This window comes from Rhododendron vialii, chromosome 8a (assembly GCF_030253575.1).
Source record: "Rhododendron vialii isolate Sample 1 chromosome 8a, ASM3025357v1".
Taxonomy (NCBI): domain Eukaryota; kingdom Viridiplantae; phylum Streptophyta; class Magnoliopsida; order Ericales; family Ericaceae; genus Rhododendron; species Rhododendron vialii.
Window position 1 is genome coordinate 3316330 of NC_080564.1, and position 26083 is coordinate 3342412.

The window sequence follows — 26083 nt, forward strand, 5'->3', positions numbered from 1 at the left end:
TATTTTAAAAACTATAGGCTTACCGAGCAATAATAGATTTTCCAAATTTAGTTTGAAAACTTAGCAAGTTTTAAACATATATATTTAATTAAACACGAATAAACTGATCTTGAAGACTTGAACAACATTGTAACGAAGAGTTGGCAAACATCAAAAGAATTCTTCGTTGTTTCCAACTTATGTCAGGACTGAAGATAAATTTTTGCAAAAGCTCTTTGTGTGGCATTAAAGTTAGTCATCAGGTTGTAAATTCCCTTGCTTTGGTTTTGGGATGTAAAGTCGACCGCCTGCCAATAAAGTATTTGGGTTTACCGTTGGGAGCCAATCCAAATAGAATCAAGACATGGGATCCAGTGGTTGAAAGAATGGCAAAAAGGCTTAGTGTATGGCGCAGGAGATTCAACACTACAGGGGGTAGGCTTACCTTAATGACCTCTTCTCTTGCCAGTCTGCCTATTTACTTCTTGTCTTTATTTAAAATGTCGGTGTTAGTTGCAAAAAAGATAGCTAAGATTCAGAGACAATTCTTCTGGGGTGACTCGCTGGACAAGAAAAGGTTACGCTTGGTTAAGTGGGAAGTAATCACTAAAAAGAAAGAATTTGGAGGGTTAGGGGTAAAAAACTTGGCAATCCAAAACCTTGCTCTTTTGGCCAAGTGGTGGTGGAGATTCTATAAAGATCGTGACTCGTTATGGGTTAAGGTAATCAAAAGCAAGTATAATCTAGAGCAAGGCTCTTGGGTACCCCGTGTGCCATCTTCTGGTAAGGTTTTAGCTTTGTGGAGAGATATCTGTTCGATCGGAGATTCATCCTCTAGTATTGGCTCCATTATTCAGGACGGGGTTTAGGTTGGTGGTTCAATTTGGTCGGGAGATTTCTTTTTGGAATCAAGTGTGGCTAGGGGACACAACTCTTAAACAGGAGTTTCCTCGCCTCTACCTAATATCTATTCAAAAAGAGATGGGGATCAGCGAAGTTAAAGATGCAAGAGGGGAAGGTAGATGGAACATACTTTTTAGGAGAAGGCTTCGGGAATGGGAAGTGCAACAATTTGAAGAATTGATTTTGAGATTACAATCAGTTATTTTGGATCAATCCAAACAGGATGAGCTAAGGTGGAGATGGGCTTCAGATAATTGTTTTTCAGTTAAATCAGTCTATAACAAATGGGAGCAATCGGGATTTTCAAACAATTGGGCGATGGGATCGATTTTGAAGAACATTAGCCCCCCAAAGGTGGAAATCTTTTCGTGGTTGGCTCTCCAAGATAGAGTGGCATCGAGAACGGTACTTTTCCATAGAAACTTGCTTCCCATAGGCCAATCGGTGTTGTGCCCACGCTGTTCATTACACCTTGAATAGCCTGAGCATCTATTCTTACTATGCCAATTTTCTTGGGAAGTTTGGTCTCTTGTGTTGGACTGGTGGCATGTCTTTTGGGTGTGCCCTGCCTCCCTTTTAGATCTGTTTAATTGGTGGCTGGGTATGGGTTTCAAAAATCTGGAGAAATATCTATGGGAAACAACATTCCATGCCACTACATGGTCTTTATGGTTGGCAAGGAACGATTTTGTGTTCAAGAATATTTCTTGACATGTGAAGGATCTTAGGGAGTTAATTAAAACCAGGGTAGCAATGTGGGTTAAAGTGAAGTTCGATATAAAGGTGTACTCGGTGGAAGACTTTAAGGGATATCTTGATGGCGTGAGGAAGGTCAAATTGTAATGTATTAATTTGAGGAGTGGGGTGGTCCAATTTTCTATTGGACGATCCTCTATGCCTTTGTGCCTTGTTTTGGGTCTTTTACTCTCTTTTGCTCGTAAGCGTTTTGTGCTTAACAAGTTTTCCTCTCGATGTACCCCTTTCGAGCTAATAAAATCTTCATTTTGCCGAGGAAAAAAAAAAACAACATTGTAACGAGCAGAGTACGAATTTAACCTTGAGTAGCGTAGTTTAATCCACTTTTAAACCAAATTAGCATTACACTAAAAATTTGGCCTCTATTGGGTAAAGCTGTTCAAGTAATTTTAGTAATTTGATCTAGTCATGGGACAGTGTCGAACAAGTGTTCACAAGAACTTTGATGTTTAAATATTGGGGAACATAACAAGGGGTGCTAAACAAGCCGAAAGAGTAGATCACGCGGTTATTTAATAAGTTTGGTTTGAAAATTTAACAAGTTTCGAAAATGTGTTCAGGGTAAGCTTGTTTATGCTATGATCAGCCGAACTTAAATATTAAACTTTAATCAAGCAAAACACGAGATGATTTCAAATAGCTAGAGAAATATGTCATTAAAACATTGAGAAGTTGACCAAATAATTACTTCAAAATGATTCACCATCGTAATTTTTCTCTTTATATGGCGAAGCACGGGCTTAAGACCAAGGGGTTGGCTTAATGGTTATGACACTCTCTTACCAAGTAAATGCCTAGATTCGAATCTTACCGCTGCAAATTTCAGCACCCCATACATACCCTATCACCGATCATATCGATTGACAAAATAAAAAAAAAATTGCATTGGGTCCCCAAAATTATAACCTCAAGTGGTTATACACATAAGGACAAACCGTCAAACCCTATAATTGTAACCTCAAGTGGTTGCCCTAGTGGTCTTAAGACATAGGAATTTGTTTTCTGGTTTGAAATTTCTCAGGTGTCATTAACTTATTTGGGTCGATCTATATGGAGCATTATTTTTACCTTAATTGGACTTCTCCCATAAGTGGGAGGTGGAATTGACGGGTATTAATCATCAAACACGTCATTGACTGTCATTTTTCCTCATCAAAATTCTCGTAAGCAAGCCCGAAGCCCCGGGTTATAAAAAAAATACACTAAAATTGTCGTGTTGGGCGCGACTTGGGCCGAAGTCCACAAGGAATTGGGAAAATGACGGCTAAGGACATGTTTTGATAATTAATACCCGTCAAGGACATTTTCAGTATTAACAAATATTCTTAGCTTGTTCTTGGCGGATATTAATTATCAAAACATGTCATGGGTTGTCATTTTCCCCAAGGAATTTACAATAACCTGTTGTTACTAGACCCAAATCCACTATTGAATAAACATGCCATAAAGCCTACAAATTTTTTTTTTTGGAACCAGATAGAGCCTATAATTCTAAATCAAGAACTCAGTGATGAAAAGAGTCGATCAACTTACCGATGGAGAATTCAGCTCAAGAAACACCTTTTGTTAATTTCTTTTTTTGGGGGTAAGTATGTGAGTGAATGACTTATTTCGTAAAGCAAAAATAAGTATATAAAAAATAAGAACTTTAACGAAACGGAACTTAAGAAATGGCTTATCATTGGAGTTTTGAATTTCCAACTGTGGTTTTAGAGGCCCTTTCGAGTGGGGTGTAGGATCAAGCGCTTACCATCTTACTAAAACCCGCAGATAGTGGTAAAGAAGTAACTATATTTTCTTCTACCAAAGTGTAGCAAGCCTCAAACGTCACGGTTCAACTCGCGTGGGCAAGATGCTGGCCCGCGACCAACAATTCCACCCCCCCCCCCCCCAAACACCTACCCATTTTACCAAAACTCGCAGATAGTGGTAAAGACGCAATTCTATTTTCTTATGCCAAAGCGTACAGCAGGCCCCAAGCGCTACGGTTTGATCCGCGTGGGCAAGATACTGGCCTGCGACCAAGATGGGGGATTACTTTGGGATTGTATTAGGATTTCGACTCTCTGAAGGTATAATACCAATGCAATTTTGTTCGCCCGCTCAAAAAATGGATTAACAATATCGATTTTGTAGAGGGTACACATCAATTAACAATAAAAATGGATTAACAATAAAAATGAACAATCTTCATCTTGCAATTTTTTATTTTATTTTTGGCTCGTAGCGCCCATCACATTTTCTGTTTTGATAACGACAGTTTTGATCAATATTTTGATATTTCAAATTAATGGCCTTTTTGAAGACATTGATTTGCATATCAATTACTCCGTACTATCATCCATGGAAAAAAACAACTAATCCGTAATTGGAGTTTCGCCGCAATTGTCCTGAAAGATTAAAAACAAATGGATGATTTTTCCTTTTTTTTTTTGGTTTGACGGTCAGATTATCCGGATCAACTTACTTACACATTGACTAACCTCTTTCCGGTTCGGTCAAAAACATATCATCCACGCTGGGATGAGGGAATTCAAAAGAAATCGAACACTGTTGAGCTATTTAAGGAGTAAATCCACGAACCAACCAGACTAACCTTTTGGCCTTTGGCCAAACATTAATTTTCTAAACAAGTGTGATCAAAATTGGATAAAATAGAATTACCAAAAAAAAAAAGAGATTTGATTTTCATACTCTTCTTTTTTATTATATCCCAACTCTCCTTTTTTTTTTTTCCTTTTAAAACAAGAAAAAATATATATACTTTCAATACTAAAATAATAGAGAAAAGAAATGTGAATATTAAAAATGATCTTACTATTGTCAGTACACTAGGTTGGCGATAAGTACCCTAGAAGACAAGAAAAACATGTATTTCTTTGTACTTTTTGTACCATTTAATACACATTTACACATTTATTATTGTTAGCCTATTGGACTGATTTTACAATTTTTCTAATAAAAAATAGCATGTGAAAATCAATTTATAAAAAAGGGATGAAATAGGGCTACCGGAGATAAGTCGGCATACGTATGCAATTAGTCTAATATGCACCGTATGCGCGCTCGAGCTGACTAAAAGCATGCATTTGCATGTACGAATCAAAGAATCAATAGTGGAGGATTCGGTGAATAGTAGTACTATTCTCGTCGCGCGTGAATGACACTCCCCGTGATCAACTGTAAATCTGTGAAGAGAAGTGCTAGGCACACTATTCATTTTCAGTACATTCACGTGGGGCCAGTCCCAGCTCTCACAAAAATATAAAAAAATATTCATAAATTTTAAGACAAAATTAGGGAGCCTTGTAAAAAAATAATTCAATCCGATAATTTATTCTTAATTCGTCGGGTGAAATGGAGCAGTTAAGTAGTTTTGTCTCTACGAATTTAGAAAACATATTTACTGTATCGAATTGAGCTATTTTTTTATAAGGCTCCCTAGCAAAAAAATTAGGAGTAAAATTTATGGTTTTTTTTTTTTTAAGACCCGGAATGGATCACACGTGGATGTAGTGTAAATGAGTAGTGTACCTAGTATTTTTGATCTATAATGCTATGGGAACCCACCTATCTCATATCAATGTTGTACTGACGGGCATACGAGGCCCCACTTTGAGTCTTGCACAAATGATACGAGCCGTTTAATAATCTTTTTTTTTAAAAATCCGAGTGCACTCAGTAGTAAATTAGCTCAATCAAATATGTGTAGGTGCTCGATTCAATCTTTCATTTTTTAATTCAGATTTTAGGATAATGTAATATGAATGAAAAAGTGAAATATTGGATCGAGCACCTACACATACAAAAATTGAGCTGATTTTTATTCGAACCAAGTCGATTTTTAAAAAATTATTGAACAGCTTAAATCATTCATGTGATATTCGGAGTGGGCCCTCGTGCCCATCGGAATGCACTTATTTTCAAATAAGAACTTTTTTTGTAACTTTTAAGCTCTACAATAATGGACCTTATTGAAATTAAAAAATATGTTTGTTTGAAAGATTTCGATGGCAGGTTCTAAACGACGTCAAAGAAATTGAAATTTTATTTTCGTAAACATATTATTTTTAAATTTAAAATATGAAAATAAATACTTATTTTTGTAAGAAGGGCCTGGATTGGGGCACAAGAAATGGGTTTTGTCGTGCATATAGCAGGACTAACCCGCAATGATGAAAACTTTTACCGGCCATCAACCTGTGATGAAACGTGTACCCATTGTTGGTAACCGTCGTTGCTAACGTGCGCCGTGTGCACTCCTAACGTTGAGCTACTCTATATTTGCCGCCTCTCTCTTCACTCCATTTCTCATCCCCTCTCTCTCTCTCTCTATAGCTCCACTCTAGAGAGTCTCTCTCTCTAGCTCCAGAGCGGTCAGGACTCAGGTATATTCTAATCTCCCTCATCTGAAGTTACGATTAGTATTCTCTAATCAATGGGGCTACAGTTTAGGGGTGATCGACTTGATCGTACATATGGCTTCCGTTTAAGCTTGATTAGTATCTCCTCAGATGATTCAAAGAACTTGTAGTTTTTCTCGTGTCAATGGGTAGTTTTTGGGTCTCTTGAGGTTGCTAGTTCTGGATAAACATCAGCCTTCTGTGCTTAACTGATGAAGTCTTTATGGGGTTTTTTCTAAAAAATACACATATGTGCATTCTTTCATGAGAATACAGGTCTCTATCTCTCTGATTTGTTATTTCATACGGTAGAGAACTTGTATTTTCTCGTGTCGATGGGTAGTTTGGGTCTCTTGAGGTTTTTTAGTTCTCAATAAACATCAGGTCTTCTGTGCTTAACTGTTGGAGTCTTTCTGGGGATTTTTTCCAAAAAAAAAAATACGTCTATGCATTCTTTTGTGAGAATACAGGTCTCTCTCTCTCTCTCTCTGTTTTGTTGTTTCATACGGTACTGTCGATACTTCAATACGGTACCGTCGATACTTCATTAAAATATTTTGGGGTCTAGTAAATAGAAGTGTATATTTGTAGCGATTTTTCGGGGGCTGATGCGGTAGCTTCTAGGCTTCTGCTGAGGTCCGGCCCTGCTTCTTGGTGCACTTTGAATTAGTAACCGAGTATTTTCTCAAAAATTTTGGCTATTTTCTGAAGCGGAGTACTGTTTTTCCCCCTAATCATTCCTTAAGAATGCTTATAGAACTGTGGCAATGCTCTGCTATTTCTGTATCTGTATTTCACAAATGGATTCTTGCCCTTTGAAAAAATTTGTGCGCCAAAGGAACGTAGAAGCAATTCTATACGTAGAAGTAATTCTGTATCTGTATTTCACAATCTTCCATTTTTTAACGGCTTGGATCATCTGATTTTTGAAAGTTCGGATCGAACACCTACACATGTCAGATGCCGTTGATTCTCGCATAGGTCCACTCGTTTTTTTTATAGAATTTTTGGACGGCTCGGATCGGCCATCCGGTAGCCGGAGTGGGCCAGGCGCGCGTGCGGGGGTGAGAGGCGGTGGGTGTATCATTTCTGCTAGTGTACATGGGGTTATCACAGTGATTGTCTTTGATTTTTTGCTCGAAACCAACTGGATCTTCTACTGAGTTGTCCTGTTTAAGAGATGGGATCTGTGCTTAGCTTGCTTAGAATTTAACAAGTCGGAATTCGTTTTTCATATACTGTTTGTTATCCATCTTATTTTCAGGTACATCATGAGGAAGGAGGTTGATGATCGCATTAGGAAGTTGATTGAAAATGGAGTAAAGACAAGGAATCGGTCCATATTCGTCATTGTTGGAGATAAATCACAGGATCAGGTTCAGTTCTTACTTCGACGTGGCTATTGTTATTCTTTATTCATCTACTGTTCTTGGCTCTATGAGTTTTGATAATAACGATTAACGTGCGTCCTTCAGGTTGTCAATCTCCACTGCGTGTTGAGTGAGGTGGTCAATAAATCTCGCCCTACCATCTTATGGTGTTACAAGGAACTCGAACCAATCAGGTACATTAACTACTCTGATAATTGAGTGTAAATTTGTTAGTTTTTTTTTGTGAGTCTTTTCACAAGCAAAATGCATACTAAACGAAAATTGGTTTTGAACGTTGCCGTATGGAAAAGAATATAGCTAGGTTGATGAGAATATTTGACCATCAAATAGTTTTTAAGCTCTGATAGGAGTATAGGACATTAGATATCCAAATGAAACATTCTAAGCAGCGACTCCTATATATAATTGCAGCTTGTGATCAGCAATTATTGGCTCCTGGTATTCCCTCAAAGACATAGGACAGAAAAGGAGAATAGGGAGAAAAGACAAGAAGATAAGAGGAAGGAAAAAATATTGGAGTAGAGAAAAGAACTGAGGGAGGGTGTTGTGGTTGCTTCCGCCACTCATGTAGGAGAGGAGTAAAGAAGATAGAGGTGAGAAGTTGAAATAAGAGGGAAGGAAAGTGAGAGTCCTTTAAGCCCATCGATTATCGTTTACATTGAAATTGTATCTTCTAACTACAGGGCCTAAAATTTCCAAAAGACAAGGGGCGTCTTGTATCGGTGTGACACACGTAGAACAAATTCTAAAACAGTCTCCCTCAGTGGTGTTGACTTCCCATTCTTTAGAGCTGGGTTGAATTCTTCTTAGGTTCCATGTTCTTATCTGACAGATGTTGGTCACATATCTCTTCCTTCTCTCCTAAAAATGTGCTGAAAATCTTTTATTCCTATCAATTGTCGGCGTAAAGGTAGTTATTTTGAAACATTGCAACTACGTCAAACATGTAACAGAGAAGCTTGGGTAGCCCTTGCTGCTTTTGCCAAAAGGATTTTGTTGTGATTTGCTTGTTGATCCCTTGGATTCTCATAATTCCCCGTGTTACTTTTATTTTTTAATCAGTTGTCTTTTCGTAAACTTACGTCCAACTATTGGACTGAGTTCTTTGGCTGTATAGTTGATATACTACTATACCATTATAGTTGATATATTAAGGTTATCAATTGGCTCCATATTACTAAAATCAGTGTCATCTCCTTTGTTGTAACTTAACATTTCCATAAGATCTATTGAGCACGTAATCGTATATCGTAGCCTGCTTCAATTTAGAAATGGATCTTAGACAGCATTGGAGGATGATCTTTTGACAAGAGCACGGCAGGGGAAGTTCTGTATTGTGGCTTTATGTTCGGCAAATATGGTAAGAATACTTTATAGATCGGAGTTGTGTACTGTGAAAGGAACTCCAAGCTAGTGTTGAAAGGGATTGCCTTTGACGGCTCTAAGACAGTCCATTCGATGGGCTGAGACCAATATAAGGTTTTTGTTGTTTGAAGCTTAGGCTGCGGTTCATACTTTGGGTTCAAGATGGTATTGTTTGGATTCGCTGCATGTGCATGCAAATGGTTATGTTTTGCGTTTCCTCTCTTTTGAACATAATTCTTCTTATCCTTGTAGTGTTAAGGCCTGTACTTTATCATGTCGATCATTATAATGTTCTTATTCTGCTACTTTATTGTCAGCGAGATTGAGAAGATAATGCAAAGGGGTCTTCTAGATCCTGAAAAGGTTGATGCATTTTCACTTTTCCTTGAAAGTGGGGCCATATCTTACTGCTTGTACGCAGAATCTGATAGAATCCTTGGAAAAACATATGGCATGTGCATCGTACAGGTTAGGTCTCTTCTTATCCATAATACCTGTGTGTCAACACGTATCAACTTACTTCATATATTTGCGGTGCGACAGAGTTTTTGTTTCAATGGATTCAGGACTTAGAGGATTTGACACCTAATATCCTTGCAAGAACCATTGAGACAGTGGAAGGTGGTGGTTTGGTGGTGTTGCTTCTTGGTTCGCTTGATTCTCAAAGAAGTCTATGTACCATGGTTAGGGTTAGTTACTAACCCTATCCTTGTCCTGTGATTTGTACATGTTTGGTCTCTCTCTCTCTCTCTCTCTCTCTCTCTCTCTCTCTCTCTCTCTCTCTCTCTATGTGTGTGTATATATATATATATAAGCATTGATGATTTCATTTTCCATGTCAATATTTTCGCTATATTCATTTTACATTATTATATTTTGTTTTGCAGGATGTTCATGAAAGGTATAGAACAGAAACATATTATTCTCGTTTCAATGAACGGCTTTTGCTCTCTCTTGCATTATGCAAAGCATGCCTGTTTATGGATGATGAGCTTAACATTCTACCAATCTCATCACATATGAAGTTGACAACTGTATCTTCCATTATCGAGGCAAGCTTATGCTAAAACCTGGACAACTTCTTTTATTTTGCAATTCTTTGAAACTTATTTTAGTGATGTAAGTATACATGATGCAGTGAAAACTGTGCATATTGTTTTGTCATTTAATTTAATAGCGGTATTGGCCTTATGTTTTGTTACTTATCCTATCAAGAAGTTTACTTGACTTTATTATCCATTCAATAACAAGCACAACACTTTAACTTCTAAGTGGGTGGTCGAGGTGTGTTGGCGTTAACATGTAGCAAACACTAAAGTGTGTCCTATTAAGTTTATTTTGAGACCAGACAAGCTTCGGACATTTGGGGATCTCATGTCTCTCCTTGACCCAGACACAAAAGAATTACGGTTAAGGTACTGAAGACATTGATTTGTGATATGTGATTCAAGAAAATCAATTTCTAGAGATACCTATTTAGTTGCCCTTTATTTTCATTAATTTTGCAAATTTTAAATCTAAACATTCAAATTTGTTACGAAGATGTTTCTTAACCTAAATGTTTGCACTTGCTTTCAAGTGCGTAGACTGTCAAAATAGCTCTTTGCTGTTACCCAAACACAATGAAAAACATTTTGACGTAGAAAAAACTGTTTAGCTAATATGTAAATCATGAATGAAGATATCATGTAAAAATCCAGTATCTGTTATTGTTTCGCCTACATATCGGACCATTTACTAATTGTTGTGTCCCTTTTTTTCATGTCTTAAATTCTTATTATGATGCCGCATCAATGTATCCATGTCTTAGATATCCGTGTCCACATTCGTGCTTCTTAGTCTGTCTACATTTACATTTTTTTAGACTTACCAAAAAAATATGCAACTTCAAGTAATCGAGGTCCACTTTTAGTGGTCATAAAATTACGATTTTTGCTTATATGCTATGCTGCATTCTTTTGAATGGTAGGATAGGAAAGATATTCAAGAATAGTTTTGAGGAATTGAAACCCATTTTCAAAATCTGTTGTGCTCTTCTGTAGGTTCGTAGTAAGTATTAGTCAGTGCATCACGTGTGGTGTCAATTGCAGAAGATTTACTTTAAGAAGGTATCCTAGGTGGTGTCAAATTTGTACTATAGGTTACTGTAATTTTTTCCCTTTGGTGGTACCATGTGAATCCAGTTTCCTTTCTGTTAGAAATATGTCAAGTGTAAACCCAATTTGGGTATTTCATTGTCTTATTTTTGGGGGGCTTTTATGTAATATCTGTATACTTTTGTACTTAATATGTAATATGTTAAAAAGTGGGTCTAGACTCTAGAACTTTGTACAGAGGTAAGGCTGTGTGTTTTTCTTGGTTCTTTGTAAGGTAAAAAAAAAACGAGATAGAAAAGAGTGAAGGAAAAAGAGTGGGGTGTGTGCTGTGTTTGAAGGTGAAGAAGCAAGAAGGCTTTGTAAAGCTTTAATCAAGCGAAAGAAATCTGCATTTCTAGTGCCCAGATAAGTCTTGTTACTCTTGAAATTTTCTGCTCTGTTTTGTTGCCGGAAAACTGCATGTTTGTAGCTTGATAGTGTGCTGAAAACTTGATCTGTTACTGCTGCGTTTCTGCTGCAATTTTGCTCAGTTATTGGCTGTAATTTGGTGATATTTGTGTGCAAATTTGGGTCCTTATTTTCCCCAAAACTTTCGTTATTGTTTCTCTACTTCTATTCGATGAAGGACCAGGAGTCTCTCCCGGGAGCAGAGCAAGACTTATTGAGTTTAAAGGAGCAGCTTCTTGATGTTTTCCCTGTTGGTCCATTGGTTGGGATGTGTACAACATTTGATCAGGTAGATATCCATGTTATAGTCATCATATGGGAAAATTTATTGAAGGGAGTGACGATGCTTATCTGCTTGTTATTGTAAAATAGGGTAAAGCAGTTTCTACATTCCTGGATGCTATCTTGGACGAGAAAGTTCAGAGTACTACTGCACTTACTGCAGCACGTGGGCGAGGGAAATCAGCGGCTCTTGGTTTAGGAATTGCAGGAGCTATTGCTGCTGGGTGTGTTACACGCAGGATGAAAAAGCTGTATATTTCAGTTTCCTCTTATTATCTCCTTCTCTAAAGACCTTATGACTGTATGTAGGTACTCAAATATCTTTGTAACTGCTCCTACACCGGAAAATTTGAAGTCCCTATTTGAGTTCATTTGTCGGGGATTGCAGGAGCTGGAATACGAGGTTGGTCTTTCCTTATGTAATGATTGATAAATGTAGCGACGAGCATGTTGTGTGTATTATCATTCATATCGCAACTTCTTTTAGGCTTTTGGGAATTTGATGTTTACATTTCTGTTTTAGATAAATTGGTCCATCCTTCTGAATACTCTTTTTTTGAAATTCAGATGCTATATGTTGTTTACATTGACTTCTATGTGTTCTTGTATCTAATTTGTGTGTGCTCTGGGTTTGTGATTACATGGTTTGTACGGATACCTTTTTTTTTCATTTGCTGAAGAAAAGGTTATTCGACAAAAGTGTGATGTTATCTTGAAACAAACAAGAACAATGGAAGTCATTAATAACCAGACTTCCAACAAAAGCCCATTGACTAATTTTGCAAAATAACATCCTAATTCCTATGCATTCTTTAGTGGCGCAACTTTGACTCTTGATTTCAAGATATGGTGCCTGACATGGATTCAGCTTCTTAGAAGTGAATGTTTTTTTCTTGAAGTCCAGCTATCCCAACCTTAGTGGAAATCCAATTCGGAAGGGGACCCAATATGTAGAACTAAGGGGAGGTTTATTATGAAATACTATGGTCCTTGGGCTATGTGTTTTCTTCCTCTGAAAGTAACTCAAAGCCAGCTTGTCAGGCCTCTTGTTATGCCTCTTTTATCCAGAGATTCTGGTGTCTGTCAGGTATCTTGAAAAACTTGCTCACGAGTCACTGAAGTACTTCTCTGTCATTAAGAACATACAACTTTTCCAGGACTGGATTATGTTGGTAAGTGGTGCATGTGATCCCGGTGGTGGGAAATGGTTTGAAAACCAAGTGAGCACAAATGCATTAATCATAGGGCTGATCTTGCTGCATATAAGCATTTTCACGTCGCCGAAAGATCTGGGAAGGATATTTCCGTTTGACCAAAAAAAAAGAAAGATCTGGAAGGACTACATGTACGAAATTTCTTTTGTCTGCACATGAGTGTACAATGTTTTGGGAATTAGAAATTGTGTCATTTGCTTTCTGTTCGGGAATTTTATTATACTTGTCTTTTGCGTTATGTCGTATGCTCTACGCCTTCAGTGATCTGAATCCTGAATTCCATTTTATCTCCAATTTAGTTGATTCGTTTGGAGTAAATTCGTTCTTCTAAGTATTATTCATTTCCTTATTTATTTTCCTTTTAATTTTTGTTTTTCCTCCTTCCAGGAGCATATTCATTATAAACGCAGAAGTAGCAATCCTAAGTGTGGCAAAGCAGTAACACAGATAGATATATTCAAGAACCATAGACAAAGAGTTCAGGTAAATAGATTTGTGACAGACTATGCAATTTGTCATTTATTATCTTATTTTTTGCTCGTCAATTTGTTTATTCCCGAAATTTACTTGCATACACAAACACAGATGATATTTACCTTTTAAATTGCACCACATGCGAAACTTAATTGAAATGGTGTACCCTTTCTTGGTGCATTGGCCTTCGTTATTTTTTCTCATGCTTTATTCATCTCTTCTGAGTTTTGTTTTGACCTGTGATGAAACTCAGAAACCTTGATGTGTTTCATTTAATTTAAGTCCTGGATATCAAGTATATCATACTTGTGCATACCGATGCTCTGGACTATTAATGAAGGAAGCATGGTAATGTGCACATAAATTGATTTGGGTCTCTAGGCTTGCCCTCTCTGATGCCATTTAGCTTTGATTTGGGGGCATGGTTCTACAACAAAGCGTCCCTGTAGCTCCTCGGTTCTTGGAGGTTAGGGGGGCAACTATTTCAATGGTATTCTGAGAGCAGCCACTTTGTGCATATATTGCCAAAAGTCAGGTCTGTCTTCAATCATCCCCCGCCCATACCCCCAATGAGTGGGGACTAGATGGGTTATGTTATGTTGTTTATGTTGTATATCAAGTATATCATAATTTAGCCACGCCACTTCACAAGTTGGATGTAGGCAGAATTACATTTTTTCTTTGGCATTTATATGGCTAAAATATGTCCCACAAGCTACTGTGAAAATTTTACTCGCATAACATTTGGGTAAGACCTCAAAGCTTTTATCTTTGTAATCAACCAGTCATTTCGTCCTAAACTGGGTGCTTTGGCTGATTTACTCCTATGTTCTTGCCAATTCGGTTGTTTTATTTTCTGTTTTCTGCTTCACCCAATAGAACCGTGTTTTATTTCCTTTCTTCTGCTTCTTGCTTCTGCTTCTGCTGTTTCTGTGGCTGGATAGTGGTCTTGTGTCATTGGCATGCGTCCAGAAAGAAAAAGATACAAGTGGGACACAATTTGACACTTTGGCATCCTTTTGGCACCCTTGTTGAGAGTACAGAAGTTTCAATGTGCTGAGTTTGCTACCATAATCAGTTTTCTTGAAGTTATGAAGTAATTGAAAGAATCAAAGCTTTGTTCTGGATGGTGGCTGTTTATTTTAATCCATGGACAAGGACGTTCTGGTGTTATATTGCCTAGATTACAATATCAAGAAAAGTTGCATTTGGCACTTGGATTAGAGGATATGCCAATCCGGTTAATGTTCAATCTGTTTTTGTAATTTCAGATCTCTCTTCTCTCTCTCTTTCCCTTTCTAAACCGCAAGAATGGATATTTGCATTTGTGAAGGAAACCTTTACGAACTGTGAACTACATAACTTGCCTTACAATGACAGTGATCAAAACCACCATAACCCTTCTTGTTGCATCCCCTGTTCCCTTTGCTATGAAAGCTGCATCCTTTCATCGAGCCTACCCATATTCACCCCCTGTGCTGACTTTTATTTACCTTTATAATGGTTAACGTCAAATTTTTGAGTTGCTACCACTACAATGCAACCTATGCATGGAGTCCGAATTGTCCGATTTACTGGGTATGTCATGCCCATTGTTTGTTTCTTATAGGCTACTATCCAAACATATTGAACATTCACATGAAAGTTGAATACTCATAGAATGATCAATGGGTTATCTGGATGGCCAAATAACTTGCATACGATTTTCCTCACTGGTTTCACTTTCGTGGGAAAACAAGTAGATGCATGGTGTGGATCTCTTGTTCTTCATATTGTGGTTATGTTCTTTTGGTGGAGGGTGGTTGCTGCACATTCTAACATTCAAATTTTGGTTATCTTGGCATTTTGTGTATCATTGATCCGACTGTGAATTTGAAACAGTATATAGAGCCCCGCGACCATTTAGAACTCCACCACGTTGAGCTTTTGGTTATTGATGAAGCAGCTACCATTCCCCTACCACTAGTGCAGTCCTTGCTTGGGCCTTATATGGTTTTTCTGTCATCAACAGTGAATGGGTATGTTGCGCTTCCTATTATCCTTGCTCGGGCCTCACTCACAATTTCTTGTTTGTTCTATAAGAAATTTTTTTGTTTGATGCATTTATCTTTCGTTTGTTTTGATGGTATTTTACTATTTTATTTGAAATAATTTTGAATCACTTTCTTGTGCTTCTTTATACAGATACGAAGGCCCTGGTCATTCTTTGACTCTGAAGCTTCTTAGTCATTTGGAAAAGGGGAGCCACATTTCTGGCTCTAACGAGATTCAAAATGGTATGAATTATTTTGCCTCTACTTGTGAAGGCATTCATCTGTTCATAAGTCTTTACCGAAAGCTTGAAGCCATCCTAATAGAAAAGCTCATCAAGTGATTCAAGTTCTTTTTATTTATTTTTTCATGACAGAGCCACTTTTAGGTGATGGAAGAGTTTATCGACTCATTTGTTTTTAGGAGTGCTGAATCCAGATAATATTAAATTACTTACATTGGTTTGGGGAGTTTCTTAAACTTCTCCAACATCGTAGCAGTAGATAGGGATGAACAATGGAAAATGTTGTGAACCAGCGATATAAAATCACACATTTCAATATTAGACAAGAAATATAGGGTTTCTGAAGGAATCTTGAGATTGTAGCCAAATGTTTTTGCATGGTCTACTTATGCATCAAGCAAAAGGCTTTTAGGCTGTTCTCAACCCGTGAATGGTGCATGAAGACATTTCATGGGCTAGCTCATAGGGTCCAGTGGTAGTTAAGTTCAGAGAAAAAAGGATGAGACAAAGATAGTGAAGAGAAGATCAGGAGTCATACCTTGGCCCCTTTAGGCATCAAACCTATGCTTGGATGTCCATAACTGGTGCAGGTGGAGGTCGGTTGCCAGGTTGGGTGTTTTCTTAGTGTTCAATGGATTTTTTTTATCAATGAGGAGGGAGGGGGTGTTTCCAAGTTACTGCCCCTTGATTTGTGTAGTTATAATTGGCCACCGAAGTGTTTTTTTAAAACTCAGTAACACCCCAAATGTGTCATAGTGTGTTTGGGAAGTGGACAAGTATGTCCAAGGCATCTCCTTGACTGTCCAGACTCCAGATAAATTATTATTTATTATTATAAGGTGTGTTGGACGCCTATCAGTGTCTGTCATAGTGGGCATGTCTGTGCTTCATGGTATATAGTTCTGTGGATATGGTAAAACAAAGTTGTTCTTATTTTGATTACTGCTTTACTGTGCTTCTTGTCTGCTGCATAAACATTTAATATGTTCATAATCTGTTCCCTTGTCTAAGATCAAGTTATTATTTTGCAACAGTCAATGTGCCTTTCCTTCACTATGCAGCATAAGGACTTGATATCAATGATCGAAAACTCTTCAGTTCTTCTGCTTTTTACTGTGGAATCCATGCAGTCATCTACTCTAACCTTCTTTTTACATTAGGGAGTTTTCGGAAATTGGAACTTCAGGAGTCCATCAGATATTCTTGTGGAGATCCTGTAGAGTCTTGGCTCAACAGTTTACTTTGCTTGGATATTACCAATTCGGCCCCTCCAATCAGCAGGTTAGCATCGGTGTATGGCTAACATCACATAAAAGATGGTTGTTCCTCCTTGTGTTAAAGTGTTCTCTCTGGTGAGCTATTAGGTTTCCTCATCCCAGTGAATGCAATTTGTATTATGTTGAAAGAGATACTCTGTTCTCCTTCCACAAAAAAAGTGAAGCATTACTGCAGGTACCTAAAACCTTTAGTGAAACTTATAACAAGCTAATCTAATTTCCTTTGTTAATTACCAACTTCTATTTCTGTCTGTAACTTTTTTTTCCCCTTTGTATTAATTTTGTAGCGGATGGTTGCTGTTTATGTTACATCTCAATACAAAAATTCTCCAAATGACTTACAATTGATGGCTGATGCTCCAGCACACCACCTATTTGTGTTACTGGGTATATTTCTTCTGTATCTTATCCCATATGCGAGTGTACTTTCTTCCAAATAAAAAGTATTCACTGACAAATTCTATGCAGGTCCGGTTGATGAATCTGAAAACATTCTACCAGATATCCTTTGTGTAATTCAAGTGAGTATCTCGATATGCAATTTTTTAAGAGCTGTTTTTATTGTTTACTTTCTCTTGTTATGCAACGTTATTTTTCTTTCCTTTATTCTCCTAAATGAAGTTGTTATGAAGGGTCACATGGAAAATTGTTTTGATTTATGATTGTAGCATAGTTTTACGTCTTTATTGGAATACAACATATTTAGCATAAATCAAGTGATTTTCCTTCTTCCCCTCCATCGAATATGTTCTCAGCTTCTCATGTTATCCAGTTTGTTGCATATGCAATGACTTTCTTTTTCTTTGCAAAATAAAATTTTGATTGACTATATGGTAAGGTTGGCAAGATATTCCATAATCACATACTCTTTCCCAGCCCGACTTTCTTCTTGTGCATCTTAACCCACTTTAGTATTCACTCGGGCATGAACACCACCTACCTTCTTTCTCTCACTAGCGTTTCTGCCTAGACACCTACTTCCACGTGCATAGGCCTCTTATCCTATGCCATAGCGGAGTCACTTTGTCCGTCATTTAGTATCAGTGCGTTCTGAAGCGGCTACAGCATCTGTTGTCACTTTCACCACCTATACCACTGTCCAAACCTTTGCTTCTTAAGCTGCTAGCTCGATATTTTGGTCTGGCTTTCGAACCGGAAGGGTTTAGATAACGTCATTGATTTCTTCCAAGTTTTCACAATATGTTATGTTGAAGTTTACACCACTTAATCTTCGACCAAACAGGTCTGCCTGGAGGGACAGAGTTCTCGGGATTCTGCACTGCATTGTCAACCTGCTGGGGATCTACTTAAATGCAAAATTAGTGAAGAGTTTATGGACACTGATTTCCTCTCCCTCTCTGGTGCACGTATTGTAAGAATAGCCGTGCACCCATATGCATTGGGGGTATCTATCTGTCCTTGCACTTCCTAAAACTCCGAGTAACAAATATCTCATGATCCTAAACAGTACAATAACAACTTCACTTTTTTTGTTTGTAGCATGGATTTGGCTCGGCTGCTTTGGACCAACTCACAAGGTTTGTGGATACTTTATGACTCTTGCCTCTAAATTCACTTCGTCATTCTCCTTGAGTTGTATCAATGCCATTGGATTCAATACAAAACTGAGGAGTTTCCATCGTCTTTTTAGTTTGCAAACTTCAATCTAGGTGAACTGTTTCTTGTGAAAAGTTAAAAATAGATGCATGATTGTGCTGGATATTGCAATGTTACAGTCTAACTGGTCAAGTATTTAGTAATGATTATGCCTTAAACTATGAAACTATATCACAATAGTTCAAAGAATATTGCATTGACTTAGGATAATGTGACGTGTTAATCTGTCATCCTATTGCTAATTCCTTTACTTTAATTGAGATAATATGTTGTTGAATTTAAACGATTTGACCATGGTCCATGGCATCGTATATTTGGACACTTTCTTTTGCAAACCAGTAAGCAATATTTTCAAGTTTCAATCTATAGATAACTATATATTACAATTAAAAAAAATCGACAAATTTTCCCTATTTCTAGAGTATATTTACCTTTTCAATCATGGGTAGTGGCATAACGGGCCCCTGCGCAAAAATGAAAAATTATTCTTTTACAATTGTCACTTAGCAAAATGATACAATTTTTTCCCCATCATGAGAACATAGAGAAACAATTTTACTCGTAGTATACTAAGTTTTGTAGGGTTCTGCTTGCGCACATGGTGGTTTTACTGTTACATGATTATATACCACGTCATTGATACAAGGGGTATCAACGATTTGTCGATTTCTCGAGATTTATATCTTCAATTTGTTGAAATCAATCTGTATAAAGAAATGAACATACTTTTTAATATCCCCTTATCAAAAATTTGCTTTCCTAATGGCCCACCTATCCTGGCTTTGCCCCCGTCTTGAGGTGAAAATTCTTTTCGGAACACTTCATTCCAAGCATTAATCTATTCTTTCATAGAAGAATGGAACAATTTGTAGAAATCATGATAAGGACCCCCCTCTCTCTCTCTCGTTATATTTGTGCTTGTATGTGTATATTGACTTGTTATATATAAACCTCGTTCTGTGACTTATTTTGTTCTGAAAGGTTTAGAATTGCTTAGTATATGGGATTTATTTCATTGGAAATTAATATTGTATCTTATAGATTTGAAGTTGTAACATTGAATTTCAATGGTTGTAGATGGATTTGGGCAAAGACTGAACTAAAGGAGACATCTCCCATTTATTGTTCTGTTCTATGGAGCACGGGTACCGGTACGCGGTACGGGTACAGGAAACGGCAAAACCCCAAAAAAGTAGGGTACGGGTACGGCGGGGGTACGGCGAATAGATATATAATTTTTTTCTATTTTTTATTGCTTTAAATGAAATATAAACCCATTTTACCAACAAAAAGTAACATAGATAAAAGTTCGAAGTTCATACATCAAGTTCAACGTGCCTAGATCAAAGCTAGACGAGTTCCTTGTTCCTTACATACCAACAGTACTTACAAACATTGACTCAGTGTAAACGTGTATGTGTATATAAAAGAGAGACAACTTACGTCTTCTGTTCCGATTTGGAGCCCTAGACCGCTGCCTCTCTCAGTGACTCAGTAAACGTGTGTGTGTATATAAAAGACAAAAAAATTACACAATAAGCCCATATTTTATAATTATTTACAAAAAAATCCCTGAAATTTTAAAAAAAAATCATTTTGGGCTAAAACGTACCCATCCCGTACCCTTGCCGTACCCATCCTGTACCCTTGCCGTACCCATGCTGTACGCAAAATTATCAAAAGTACCCAATCAAATTTTGCCGTACCGGCGCCGTACCCGGTACGGGTACGGCGACATTTCTGAAGTACCCGTGCTTCATAGGTTCTGTTAAACATTTGCGGGATAGGTGCAGAATGCTGGGAACAAACATAAAATTACCCATTATTTCCACCAAGTGCCTGTTCTCAGTGTCTCACACTTCGCAGCTTCAGGTTTTACTTCGCTCTGAGTTAGACCCGTTGGTCATCTGCTTGAAAGAGCAATCTTTTAGACACCAATAAAGAGCGGTAGGAGTAATAGAAATGAACTCGAACAAAGAGTGCAGGCAATCGAAGTGAAACTTGGAACTCATGGCGATATGTGGTGGAATGAAATTTATCTATATTAAGAAATGTTGGCTGAAGTACAGCATTTTCAGAGATGAAAGAATTCATGAGAGTAGTAGTAACCAGTAAGTTTCCGTATTCCCAAAAACTTGTACTTCAGTACAAAGTTACTGACCAGGAGGCATGAATGCATGTACGGAACAATGTATAAAGTGTTTTGAGTTAAAGATACTATTAAATTAACCAGATTATTCGAAGTGCCAAGAGTGAGTGGCATCATCACATTTTAACTTCTAAGTATCCTCTGGATATTCTTGACAAAGTTTCACACTATGCTTTATTGAAGTAAAATTGTGTCAAAACTCAAAGAGGTTTAATGAATAAACTGGTAGTATTTTCTTGCAGACAACCTTGTGGATTGTAACAAAAGCAATTTCAGTATTTAAGAAGCTAACACATTGTTGAGAATTCTGGGAGTTATGTTTATTTATGGTCAACAAAGCAATATTATTTAGAAAAGTATTATTATTACTTATTAAAAAAGGTTAAAAGTAGTGCCCCCCTTTTTGCCTACATTTACCTGGGTTTATAGATGAACGAAAACCATTTGAACTAGTACGCCCTAGGTTCACAAGTTGCTGAAACGAATACATGCACCTAGTGTAGCAGTTGGAGACTTGTGTGAGAATACATAGTATTGTAGATCTGGGACATCCTCATCATATAATGTGTCTTGTGTCCCAAGTGACAGTCACGACTGTCTGAACTGCCTTGAAATTATAGTTTAAACTTCCGGACCTTTGCAACAAGAACAGAAAGTGCATCTGATTTCAGAATCATTCAAAAGAAAGGGCCAAAGAGAAGTGGAGAGCCTGTTACTACACCTTGGGAACAATAATTTTATTGCTGCAATTCTTCAAATTACTCGTAACTCACTATAAGGGATTTTTGTTACCAAACTCCTGGTTTCCTATAGATTGACGAGAGCAAGAGCAGGGTTCTCAGTATTGATTAGTAGCCCGTTTCTGTATGAAGGGAAATAACCTATTTATCATTTGGATGCTTATGTTAGTTAATTTTTGTAACCCTGTCATCTTATTCTCAATTGATTGCAAGGCGTTCTTCTTCTTCACATGATTTTTTTGCCTTGGTTTATTGATTATTATCTTTAATGAAGATATGCTTTTATCATTTTCAGGTATTATGAAGGCCAGTTAACTGATATTACTGAATTAGACATTAAGAAAGCCGATGGTGTAAATGTACAGGTCAATGCGGGAGAAGCTGCCAAAGAGGTTTGTCTTTTGCTGAATACTTAAATTTTATGACACTTGGGAGGAGGGGTAGCTTATAGAGTTCGACACATTCCTTTCCTTTCTCTCTGTGTTCCCCTGTCTATGTGATGTGTGTGGATTTGTTTTGCTGAGAGGGGTCATTGATCTTTCCATTTTGTGAATTTGTTTTAAGCTACTAGAGAATTGCATTCTCTGGACGTGTGCATGTTGTGCCAAAGGAGATGCACTGATTTTCCTAGCTGTGGATGTTTTCTCTTGGTTTTGTACATGTTAGTTATGTTGCATCCGTTTAAAAAATCGCCAAAACTTGCAGTTTTCATTGCCAGAGGAAACAATAACTTCAAGGAAGAATCTACCCCCTCTGTTTGTTGATCTTCGTGAACGTTTACCTGAAAGGATACATTACATTGGTGCTTCTTTCGGGCTTGGTGCTGATCTATTCCGGTTCTGGAAGAAACTGAAGTTTAATCCTTTCTACATCTGTTACCATCCAGTAAATATATTCTTGAGTTTTTTATATTTTGGCTCAGATCCTTAGAACCATTACTTTTGGTTGAATGACCATTTCTAATGCTTCAGGATATTGTGACTGGAGAGCACAGCTGCATTGTCCTTAAGCCATTAAACACTGCCGACATTGAAAACACTGGAAATGGCCTAGTGGGTTTACTTACTTCATTTTATCAGGGTAAGTCCTTTTTTCTGTGGAAAACAGACACGGTTAATTTTCCTTCTCATTCCTTCCTCTCTCTTTTTTGGGTCGGTAGACTTCTTGCTTACCTGGTTTCGAAAATGGTTAAATTTTAACTTCTTTGATCTTTCACAGATTTCAAATGGCGGTTTGTGGGACTTTTGCCCATGTACTTTCGGGAGTTAGATAACAAGCTTGCCATGAGGTAAATTCTACCAGACTTCTGTCTCCACGTGTTTTTTCTACTGGACTATGGTTTTCACATGTTGAATGTGAATGCACTCACTTATCTCTCTTTTCTCATGTAGCATATTGGATCCAAAAATTAACTTCTCTGAAGGTGATCCTTCAATATCATCAGAAGAATGTAAAATGGTGGTGAAGTCTTGGATTTCTTCAGATGATTTGAAGCTGCTGGAAGCTTACACCAGTCATCGTAAAGATTATAAAGTGGTTAGAATTTTTACCCAGATTAACTTTTGAATTTTTTCACAATACCGAGAGTTAAAAGTTACTCTCAAAAATGGGAACCAAGCAGAGTGACTGTTTCTTGAGTCTAAAATCCTATTCCTAACTATAATGGAGATGATGAGATCAGTTCTTTTGGAAAAAAAAAAAAAACCCTACTCTTTCAGTTATATGGCGTTAAATGTTCTTTCTGGAGAACCCATTAGCATCTGATCTTTTACTATGTTCTCTCTGATATTGTTGTGAAAATATCATTTTTTGCTCATTCCGTTTGTCAAAACATTGGCATGCATTTTGGTGGTAAATGGAAGCTAGAACATACCAGCGGGCCAGTGGTAGGATCATCTTTCCTTGCAATGTGCAGGTCATCCATCTGCTTCCAGTCCTTGCTAGGCTCTATTTTGTGGAGAAGCTTCCAGTGACCTTATCACACCTCGAAGCTTTTGTTTTAATGTGCATGGGCTTGCAGCTGCAGGATATTGCATGTATTGAGGTCTGAACAATCCATATTCCTTCTCCCTTTTTGAAGATTTATCATCTCTTTTGCTTTTTCATAATGGCACACCCTCTTTGAGTTCTACTTTCCATTGCAATGTTGCAATCTAGCCTGAGGGTGCAAATCCAAACCATGTCAGAAGCCCAAGCTCTTGTCCAGAACCCAAATCATCGATCAAAGCAAGCCAAAATTAGTAATTAAAGGTTGAAGGATGTCCCAAGTCAAAGAATTGCTCGATTGCAAAAACATGTAACTTGCAAATCGTGACCCCTGAAGTCACAGATCGAAGCTCAAAAGGGGTCCGAGCAAAGCAATGAATCAATTGCATGGATTAGTTGACAATTGTAGGTGCTACCACTTGCATGCATGTTTCTTTTTTACCTTGAAAAAGTTGAGAAAAGTTACTGCAACTATACTGAATGGTCAAGGCCCACGGCACAAGTGTTATCCTTTCATTAATATGTTTTGTACTTTAAAGCAGTGCGAGACTGAGCTTAGTTTTCTCTCTTATTTGTTTCTTTCTTGTGGTTCATCCAACATGATTTGGACATTTTGTTGGAAGTTTAATGGGTTTGTCTCATGACAGGGAAGGATGAACATAGAAAAGGAGCAAATATTGTCTTTGTTCAGGGAAGTTATGACGAAGATCTACAGATATTTGTATGATATTCTAAATTGAAGAATTTGAGCAAAGTTTACCTCAAGAAAGGATGGTAAGCTGGATTTATTTAAGATATATATCATGGAATCCCCAATCCTTTCTAGTACTATGAAGTGGTTTCTGGTTTCATTGTAGAAAACATGGCTAGAATTGAGTTGCATATCTAACAAGTAGTTTGAGGTATATTTTGGGAAGCTGGATTAGGATACAGTGATACACATAAGTTGTTATGCTAAATTCCATTTAGGACATTTTCCGCAGCAATTCTTTAATGATTAGCGGAATCATGGGTGTTTGATTACTCTTGAGAATTTTAGTTGGCAGCGTGATGGCATCATTTTGTATAAAAATTATGTGCATAAATCTTGTGACTCGATTTTCTATTTTAACCAAGGGACGTGGACTGAGGGGATAGATTTGAGAGTCCTACAAAAACCAAGAAGCACTTAAGAAAAAAGAGAAGGGGAGTAACATTCCAGGCAAAACTAGCCAAGAACTGACAATTAAAGTAAAAAATAGAAACAGAAGGGCAATGCTTCAAACATACAGCAGAAACACCCCACTTTACAAGAATGTGTTGATTTTCCAAAGGATTAGGAAGGTTCATCCATGCAACTCAACTTTCTTTTATTGCATTGAACTTTTGTAATGTGATCTTCTAACTATGACTTCTCTTACTAAACATTGTTTTTCACTTTTAGAGTTTGAGGTGGTTGATGACTGAGGGAGAGGCACATGCAAGGATCAAATTCTGAAGATGCTGGAAATTATCATTTCTTGGTGTTCCTTATTTGATTTTGAATTGGTGAACTTAGAACTTTGTTGTCTTTTTGTGGCCTTCATATACGTTGTGTTGCATGTCTTTCGCGACCATATGTCTTTGCAGTTGCTTGATATGATATGTTGATATAATTGAACTTGGGAATTTCATGGGCAAAGATGCTTCCGATACAATATCTATTGTGATATATGCACGTGGGCACCGCCACGTGGGTATCATGTGGCGGTATCCCAAGACCACAAAATAAATTTTCCTATAATTGCAGGGAGTTCTAATGATGGGTCCGCATAAGCCCAAATGATTAGCTCAAGTGGTAGATACTAAATAATTACTCCCTCCGTCTCACTTTGGTAGGCCCTTATTTCTTTTTGGGATGTTTCAAAATAATGTGTTTGTTTCAAAACTTTTCATTTTTGGATGTCATAGTACCATTTTATACCTCATTTTCTTCCTTTCATATTTAAAATTTAAACTTGATTTGACATGACAGACTACTACTTGTCGGGTAAAATGGTAAAATTAACAAAAAGTCAATGTAATTATTATGTTCCCGTAAATTTTGGAGAAGTCAAATATAGGCAAAACAAATTGGGACGGAGAGTATTTTCCACCACGAAGTTTGTAGTACGTCGTCACTAGCTATGAGAATTTTCTGGTCTTGGAATGAATGGTCTGCCCTTCACCAATCTTGAAAGACACTAGTTAAAGTGCGCATAAGGTGGGTGGACAATCTTTACCCACTACCGCTACACAAAAAAAGAAAAAGGGAAATGAGTATCTTCGGAATCTTTTTATTTTTTTTGGAAACCCGGCTCGATACTATATTACAAGAGTGTTGCATTTTCACAAGATGAGGAACAACAGCGCTATAGCTATCAGACAACAAAAAATCCTTTACCAAAACTACTACGAAAACTGTTGAGACATTTTGTCTCATGTTTGATTATACACTTCGTACACATCGCGTGGTTCCGGTTCGTTAACAAAAATCAACGGTCTAAAACTGTTGGAGTTGGAGCTCCTGATCAACGGTCCGATTTTAATTGAACGAATGGATGTCTTTTAAACGAATGGGTGTGAAGAGAACTAATTGTTCAAGGGGTGTGTTTTTCCAACAGAGGAGTGTGAAAGAAACTAATTGCTCCAGGGGTGCGTTGCTTAAATGAAAGGGTGTGATTACTCTTCCAAATGATGTGATTCTTTCAAAAGTTGTAACCTTTCCCAAA

At 37.4% G+C, this 26083-nt stretch overlaps 1 protein-coding gene and 1 non-coding gene across 2 annotated transcripts; both read left to right on the plus strand.

The window, feature by feature from the left end:
• The first annotated feature begins 7144 nt into the window (after positions 1-7144).
• LOC131298351 (RNA cytidine acetyltransferase 2-like) lies at positions 7145-25030 on the plus strand. Its single transcript, XM_058323759.1, has 25 exons — positions 7145-7417; positions 7517-7605; positions 9115-9265; positions 9364-9486; positions 9685-9849; positions 11519-11629; positions 11713-11846; positions 11932-12025; positions 13224-13319; positions 15192-15328; positions 15495-15586; positions 16746-16866; positions 16950-17037; positions 17150-17249; positions 17331-17383; positions 18106-18267; positions 18363-18400; positions 21664-21760; positions 22074-22253; positions 22340-22448; positions 22587-22656; positions 22760-22904; positions 23284-23412; positions 24002-24128; positions 24778-25030. The coding sequence occupies exons 1-24, from the start codon at positions 7313-7315 to the stop codon at positions 24092-24094; spliced, it is 2682 nt and encodes an 893-aa protein (XP_058179742.1). The 5' UTR covers positions 7145-7312; the 3' UTR covers positions 24095-24128; positions 24778-25030.
• LOC131299361 (small nucleolar RNA snoR100) lies at positions 13643-13750 on the plus strand. Its single transcript, XR_009190746.1, has one exon. It is a non-coding gene; the product is annotated as a small nucleolar RNA snoR100 (small nucleolar RNA).
• Positions 25031-26083: the final 1053 nt, after the last annotated feature.

Coding starts and splice junctions, on each gene's coding strand:
- LOC131298351 (XM_058323759.1), top strand. CDS start 7,313: ATGAGGAAGGAGGTTGATGATCGCATTAGGAAGTTGATTGAAAATGGA. Junction 15,587..16,745: donor CTCTAACGAGATTCAAAATG/GTATGAATTATT, acceptor TTTTTACATTAG/GGAGTTTTCGGAAATTGGAA. Junction 17,384..18,105: donor ATATCCTTTGTGTAATTCAA/GTGAGTATCTCG, acceptor TCGACCAAACAG/GTCTGCCTGGAGGGACAGAG.